This window comes from Onthophagus taurus, chromosome 6 (genome assembly GCF_036711975.1).
Source record: "Onthophagus taurus isolate NC chromosome 6, IU_Otau_3.0, whole genome shotgun sequence".
Lineage (NCBI taxonomy): Eukaryota > Metazoa > Arthropoda > Insecta > Coleoptera > Scarabaeidae > Onthophagus > Onthophagus taurus.
In genome coordinates, this window is record NC_091971.1 from 11736258 (window position 1) to 11744844 (window position 8587).

At 30.9% G+C, this 8587-nt stretch overlaps 1 protein-coding gene across 7 annotated transcripts in view; it reads left to right on the plus strand.

The window, feature by feature from the left end:
* LOC111424418 (IGF-II mRNA-binding protein) overlaps positions 1-2683 on the plus strand; it is a 49677-nt gene extending 46994 nt beyond the window's left edge. For all 7 annotated transcript variants that reach the window (XM_023057937.2, XM_023057938.2, XM_023057939.2 and 4 more), the window contains one exon: positions 2062-2683. In XM_023057937.2, the coding sequence (XP_022913705.1) occupies positions 2062-2223 (162 nt within the window). In that variant the 3' untranslated portion in view covers positions 2224-2683. The remainder of the gene's footprint in view (positions 1-2061) is intronic.
* Positions 2684-8587: the final 5904 nt, after the last annotated feature.

Consider the following 8587-nt stretch of genomic DNA (forward strand, 5'->3'; position numbering starts at 1 on the left):
TGGTAGAACTTAACGTTAAACGTTCCTTTACAACGTGAAAAAGTTTCATTTCTTCATTCCTAGTCGTTATGGAAAAAGAATTTTTTTCATTAACCTGGTTTTCAATAAACGTCAAATTTGACGGGTGATTTTTAAAAATTTCTATAAAATTAACTAATCATTGTGGAAGCTTGTAATTTGGTAGAACCTAACTTCAAACGTTCCTTTACAACCTGAAAAAGTTTCATTTCTTAATTCCTAGCCGTTATGGAGAAAAAATTTTTTTTCATTAACCTCGTTTTCAATAAACGTCAAATTTAACGGGTGATTTTTAAAAATTGCTATAAAATCAACTGATCCCCGTGGACGCTTGTAATATAGCAGAACCTTACTTTAAGTGTTCCTTTACAACCTGAAAAAGTTTCATTTCTTAATTCCTAGCCGTTATGGAGAAAAGAATTTTTTTATTTAACCTCGTTTTCAATAAACGTCAAATTTAACGGGTTGTTTTTAAACATTTCTGTAAAATTAACTGATAACCGTGGAAGCTTATAATGTGGTTAGAAGTTAACTTCAAACGTTCCTTTACAACCTGAAAAAGTTTCATTTCTTAATTCGTAGCCGTTATGGAGAAAAGAATTTTTTTTATTAACCTCGTTTTCAATAAACGTCAAATTCAACGGGTGATTTTTAAAAATTGCTATAAAATCAACTGATCACCGTGGAACCTTGTAATGTGGTAGAAACTAACCTCAAACGTTCCTTTACAAGCTGAAAAAGTTTCATTTCTTAATTCCTAGCCATTATGGAGAAAAGAATTTTTTTCATTAACCTCGTTTTCAAAAAACGTCAAATTTAACGGGTGATTTTTAAAAATTGCTATAAAATCAACTGATCCCCGTGGAAGCTTGTAATATAGCAGAACCTTACTTTAAGTGTTCCTTTACAACCTGAAAAAGTTTCATTTCTTAATTCCTAGTCGTTATGGAGAAAAGAATTTTTTTATTAACCTCGTTTTCAATAAACGTCAAATTTAACGGGTTGTTTTTAAACATTTCTGTAAAATTAACTGATAACCGTGGAAGCTTATAATGTGGTTAGAAGTTAACTTCAAACGTTCCTTTACAACCTGAAAAAGTTTCATTTCTTAAGTCCTAGCCGTTATGGAGAAAAGAATTTTTTTTATTAACCTCGTTTTCAATAAACGTCAAATTTAACGGGTGAGTTTTAAAAATTGCTATAAAATCAACTGATCACCGTGGAACCTTGTAATGTGGTAGAAACTAACCTCAAACGTTCCTTTACAAGCTGAAAAAGTTTCATTTCTTAATTCCTAGCCATTATGGAGAAAAGAATTTTTTTCATTAACCTCGTTTTTAAAAAACGTCAAATTTGACGGGTGATTTTTAAAAATTTCTATAATATTAACTAATCACTGTGGAATCTTGTAATGTGGTAGAACTTAACTTCAAATGTTCCTTTACAACCTGCAAAAGTTTCATTTCTTAATTCCTAGGCGTTATGGAGAAAAGAATTTTTTCGTTAACCTCGTTTTCAATAAACGTCATATTTGATGAGTGATTTTAAAAAATGTCTATAAAATTAATCAAGTACTGTGGAAGCTTGTAATGTGGTAGAACCTTACCTTACACGTTCCTTTACAAGCTGCAAAAGTTTCATTGCTTAATTCCTAGCCGTTATGGAGAAAAATTTTTTTTTCATTAACCTCGTTTTCAACAAACGTCAAATATGACGGGTGATTTTTAAAAATTTCTATAAAATTAACTAATCACTGTGGAAGCTTGTAATGTGGTAAAACCTAACTTCAAGCGTTGCTTTACAACCTGAAAAAGTTTAATTTCTTAATTCCTAGCCGTTATGGAGAAAAAAATTTTTTCGTTTTCAATAAACGTCAAATTTGACGGGTGACGGATTCCGAGCCGATAATGAAGAAAACTTTTTTTTCATTAACCTCACTTTTAATAAACGTCATATAAAGTAGGGGGTTTTAAATAATTTTTCATTTTAATAATTATTATTATTATTTTATTATAAATAAATAATTTTTTTTTATTATTGTAGAGTGCGCAAAGACGTATTCGTGCTATGGTACTACAATCGGTTGTGCCACCACAAGGAAGACCAAGGTCGCAGCGTGCACCAAAAGAGTCCGGACAACAATCGGACATGCCGTTGGAACAACAACATCAGCAACAACAACAACAACAGCAACAGCAACCGTAAGAAAGTATCGCGAGCGATCAAAATATAAGTCCCACTGCCCAACCAAAAAAAACGAGAAGCACGGGTTTATGTGTACCCTATTATTATAAAAAACAACCACTATTGCTATTAGTATCAACATTGTAAATAACATCTCGAGGCCTTCCACTACGCCGCAATAGGTACTGAATCCTTTGATGAGTAAGGAGCGCGAGTAAAAGAGACCGAGAGAAAAAAGAACAAATTTTTCGGGTCTTTCCCCGCGTGTCGTGCCCAGCGAATTATTAAAAAAAACATGGAGTGGCATGCGAGATGATTTATTATTATTTTTTTTATTCGTTAGTGTTGTTACGGTTTATGATTTTCGTTCTTTTACCGTTTCTGTCTTTTTTTCTATTATTAATATTATTATCGCTGTTTCTTTTTATTGATGGTTGAAGATGATTTTTTTTCATTGAGTACGGGATTCGTTACGCTATATAAGACATTTTTTACGCTCGAGTGTTCCCGCCTCCCCTGGAAATAATATGGTATACTATAAACTGCGTGCCCCCATATACAACTACTAAATATGATTACAATCTACCTCAAGAAATCAAAATATACTAGACGATTCTTATTAGCCAATAGTAAATTTCCGTTACTGAACCACAATAGCCTAAATACATTAATACATACTACATAAATACATTTTTATATTTATATACACATAAACGCAAGAGAGAAAGAGAGCTACGCAGAACATATAATATACAAAAAAAACTACAATTATGTATTCGTATTACGATAAATATATATTACATACAAGCGCACAGTTTAAAAATGAACAAAGTTATTTTTTTATAATTATCGTAATTGTATAACAGTTTTACCAAAGATACGCTGGAGATCTTATTTTTTTTGTATTATTACTATTTGCTGAGTCATGTTAGCTATCTATGTATATACACACACACGTAACTTGCATCTTAGCTGCAAAAACTTATAGCATAAGCCGAATTTGGGACTTTTAAAAACTTAAACAAAAACATAAAAAAAAATCGATTAATTACAACTAATTTACACAAAAAAAGGAAGGTTACACAACTTTCGTTTCCGACAAAGAAAAAAGAACCGATCGTGGCGACATTTTTCATCTTTTCAATTTTCCAGTTGGAGTGAAAGTGTCTCGAGTATTAAAACATTTTAATCGACGATTTATAGGGAAGAAACAGGAAGTGTGGCGAAAAACTTAGGTGTAGATATATTGTACGGACAGCCGAGATTGAAAAAATGTGCGGGTGAATGACATTTTTTTAACTATTATAATTATATTGTTAGGAGATTGTTAAAAAAATTGTTTCGAGTATTTACTAATTGTAGTAAATGTTTTTGCGCGTACACTGCCCTTAGAATTATATTATTACGACGTCGAAACAATTTCTAATGGGGGTATCTAATACAAAATTACCTTTTTTTTTGAATTAATAATAAATTAGACTTGGATAAAAATGATAGATACACCCTTTCGGATTAGCCCCCTTTTATAGCTTTTTTAGTTTATCTTTTCCCGTCCTAATTAGGTTCGTTTAAAAGTTTTAACGATTAATGTACGAGTTTTTGGGGGATAATCGGTTAAGAGATTGTTGAAGCGTTGTTTCGGTGCGTGTGGCGGTGTACTAGCAAATTTGTGTGATACCAAAATCGGACGAGGCTCGAAAGAAGCCTTTCCAAAAAGCGGCTCCGGTACCTTGTGTCAAGGTCGGCCGCAAGTTAAAAGTACAAAGTGAATATGATTATCGGGAGGTATAAATGATGGGCCAGGTTGGCCGCTGATGAAATTATTTTTGATAAAAATTGTTTGTTGGGGAGGATTTTTTTTGTTAGATTTAAAAACCTAAAAAAAAACTATGAGAAAGCGGCCGCGCGTCGCTTTTTGATATGTGAAAAAAATGGATATATTATTATTATATAATATAATTAATATTTATTGTAATGTATAAAAGAGGAATTAAATTATTTGTACAGATTTATAAGAAAAAAATGAGAAAAATTTTAAAAATCTAAAGTGTGCCAAAGCGCAAGATGGTTACCAACCTTAGGACTTAAGTGATTTTTGAGGGTACATGAATTTATTTTTTTTTGGCTACGATGGTGTAAGCACTGAAGAACAGACAGGATTCCCCCTTAAAAGATGGGATTACACGATCATCAAAGTCGTTCCAAAATCGGAGCGTGTCCACATTCAAAATAATAATAAATAAAATGATTCTAAAAATCGAATCAAAAACTTAACGTACAAACGACTTTAACGAATACAGTACAAAATACGGGGACTAGTTAGAGTTTGAGGTTTGTCAAATGTAATCCATTTGTTTCACACTGCCACTTACAATAACATCGAGTGACATTAAAATTAACAAAATCTAACACTTTTTTGTCAGTTAAATAATTTCCACACAGCCCCCCTCCAAAACAAAAAAAAACAAAAAAAGCATGGCAAGATTCCATCCAATTCGATCATCCTCCAAATTATTGCAAAGAATAAAAAAAAACGTTTTAACGAGAAGAAAAATCTGTATAGGTTGTAAGGAAAACACCTCCCCTCCCCCTAGCATATGAACATTTCGTATAAAAAAAAAATTAAATTTGAGCAATCCCACAAAGCATTGCCCACAAAAAAAGAAATACAATCGTATTCCGAACGAGCATTTAAATAAATCTTAAAAAAAAAAAAATAAATAAATCGGTCTCGATATAAATACATTTTCAAAAAAACACGTTGTGTACTACGGAGTCGCGTAACGTGTTTGGGTTAAAAATGAAATCTTTAGAAACGAACGTTACTCTCTACGCGATTAAGAGAGAATGCCGCTTCAAAATAAAATAAAAAAAAACTACCTTGAAAAGCTTGAAACTATTGTATGACGAGTTAAATTAAAATAAAAAATGCTGTTAGCCTGTTATAGATGTTTTTCGAAAAAAAAAAAAATAATAAGAATAATACAAGGTACTTACATTAGTTATCCGCTTCCAATACAATTTTAATAAAAGCGAAACGAGAAAATCAAAAGCATCTCAAAAAAAAGGTTAAGGAAAAACAAGCTGTTAACTTCTAACAATAATATGTCATTTTTTAAAAATGGGAAAATGTATATAATTAAATACTGTTAAAAAAGTTAAAAAAAACAGGTATTTTTTACCTTGTAAGTTCAATAAGTTCCTTCTATCTATTGGTATTTTTTTATGAAGTAAATAATTCATAATGTATGATTCAATCCCGAAAAATAGAATAGATAGAAATACAATTTTCAAGTTACACTTTTTTTTTACATAACTTTATATTTTTTATTAATACATATTTACTTTTATCGGATTAGTTACTACTGTATTAAAATAAAGTTGTATGTTCAATATAAAAAAATCTCGAGAGTTTTATTAAGTTGGTTTTTATTACACATTTATAATTATGTTTAATTATAATATTGAGATTTCAAAATAATTAATAAATACAGTGGTGGACAAAAGTTTACATACAGTATTGAATTAATTGTACAACGTAATAACAAGAAGAAAAAATTAATATTATAGTGTGATTAGAGATACTTATGTGCAAGAAAGAACAAAACAAATCGCTTAACAGCTATAAAAATTCAACTAATATACGGTAGTTTATTTCGTTGGCCCTCCATGAGCTTTTATAACAACACGCATGCGTCGTAGCATTGAAGCAACTAATTCTTCTGCTGTTATTTCAGCTCAAGATTCGACTAACGCATATTTCAGTGTTCCTGCGTTCCAAAAGCTCCCAAGCATGCTCGATTGGATTTAAATCCAGACTCTAAGGAGGTGTATTCAACTGCCTGGGTGCATAATATAGCAGATCCAACGATCCTCGAGGGCCAAGCTTACTTTTATATTTTATCGATCCATAATTTCATCAATTAATGCCAGTTTTCCTCCACCAGATGCTACCATCGCCACCCAAACCATGACACTAACTCCGCCGTGCTTAAAGTTGGTACCAAATTTTTCAACTCCATCACCATGTTTCGTTTCCTCCAAATTTCAACCCGAAAATCATTTCCAAAAAGGTTGTATTTCAACTCGTCAGTAAACAAAAACTTGGACCAGAAATCTGTTCCCTTGTCGACTTGAAATTGAGCAAATTCTAAAAAATCAGCTATCATCTGAAATCAGCGGTTTTCTTCGGGCTCTATGAGCTTCTATAACAACACGTAGACGTGGTGGCATTGAAGCAACTAAGTTTGTTGTCTTTTCTGCTATTATTTCAGCTCAAGATTCAACTAACGCAGATTTCAATGTTTTTGCATCTGTGATTTTGCATCTTAAGTTGCTCAAATATGCTCGATTGGATTTAAATCCAGACTCTGAGGAGGTGTATTCAACAATCAATGTTTGATTAGGTTTGCGGTATGCTTGGGGTCATTGTCTTGCTGGAATATCCAACGATCCTCGAGGGCCAAGCTTATTTTTATATTTTATCGATCCATAATTTCATCAATGAATGCCACTTTTCGTACACCAGATGCTTCTATCGCCACCCAAGCCATGACACTACCTCAGCCGTGCTTTACAGTTGGTACCAAATTTTTCAACTCCATCACCGTGTTTCATTTCTTCCAAATTTTTGCCCAACCATCACATCCAAAAAGGTTGTACTACAACTCGTTAGTAAACAAAACCCTGGAGCAGAAATCTATTCCCTTGTTGACATGAGATTGAGCAAATTCTAGAAAAAATCAGCTCTCTGAAATCAGCGCTTTTCTTAGTAGAACTCTTTGTACGGTTTTTGGATGTTCTTAGATACAGTCGCGATGCTCTAGAGTTTTTGCTCATTTCTTGTAATATGGAGATAATATCTCTTCTAGAAAGTTTCTTTGGCCGGCCTGTACGAACTTTGCTAGCCAATAAGTCAGTCTCATTGTAATTTTTGAAGATGGTTTGGCTTAGATTTACAATTTTAGCAATTTTGCCATAAAATTTTTTTTCTTTTCGTTGTTTTATCACCAATAACACCAACATTTTGCAACCAGTTAGAATTAAGAAAAAAGAAAATGCAATTCCAGCTATTAAGTAAGTAGCTCTAATCTCACTGTAACACTAATTTTATGTTATCTTATAATGTTTTATAAAAACTTTATAATTCAATGCTGTGTGTAAACTTTTGTTCGTCACTGTAATAAATAATAACAGTTTAATCAAAGATTTTTTTGTTATAAATTTTTTGATACAAAAAATCGTTTAAGATAAATTAAAATTAAAATCATTATTACTTTATAATACTTTGACATTTAACTGTCATTTGAAAATGGCTTAATGATGTGTCAATATAACCAACTTAAATTTTTAATAAAAATGTAATCATACCAATCTAAGTTTTTTTTTAAATTGAACATATAAAAAGAAAATTAAGAGTGATCGTTTAAAAATGAATGAAAATTTTTATGTGTTTCAATATTTTAATTATTATTATTGTGAAAAAAGTTTTTAAACGAGCACTTTCAAAAAAAAACTTGTCAGATTATGTAAACGATGTCGCAAAAATCAATAGTTATTTAGTATGAGTGTTCTTGGTTTTTGAGTGTTTTTTTTATATAATATATTTATATGGTTCGGCAAGGAACTATATTCTCTACAAACGGCCGTTTTAACAGAATCCCATTTTGCAAGTGAAAAGATTAATAAGGAAGTATACAATTTGTGCCGATGTATAGGATATAGAGATTTCATAGTTTAAATTACATGTTAAAAGTTTCAAAAAAGAGACTGACGTGCAAGAAGCCAACCGTTGTAGCATCTAAACAGCTTAGGTGGATAACAGGATACCATTCCAATCATTTTTTGTGTCTATTATTAACTATATTTTTTGTTTTACTTTTTTTCTACGACATTAATCGCTATATTATTAGTTAACTATATAAGGTTATAGATATGTTATCCAACCTAAGGTTAAACTACCTCAAATAAGTAATATATTATTCTATTAATAAAAAAAAACTATGTTGTTCAAGTTTTACTTTTTTTGGGTATTTCTTATTAAACTAAATAAGTTAAGTTTCTTCTATTTTTTTTTCATCTGGAGAATACTATTTGTAATAAAAAAAAATCCATAACTGTCAAAGCTAAGAAAACCCTATGTAATAGTAAATAGTGTCGAAATTGTGTCCGTGTGTGCCATTCTATTATGTATGTCGATGGTTAAAAAAATTTACCCCCAAAAAACGTATTAGGTACTGATAATCAGATACACATCAAATAAATCAACTTGATTATCAATGCCTAGTATTTCAATAAAAAAAATCTAAGCATAAAAATAGGTCACTCATTAAACTATATTATACATTTACCTTCATTGTATATTATAATAACAATATATTTATCA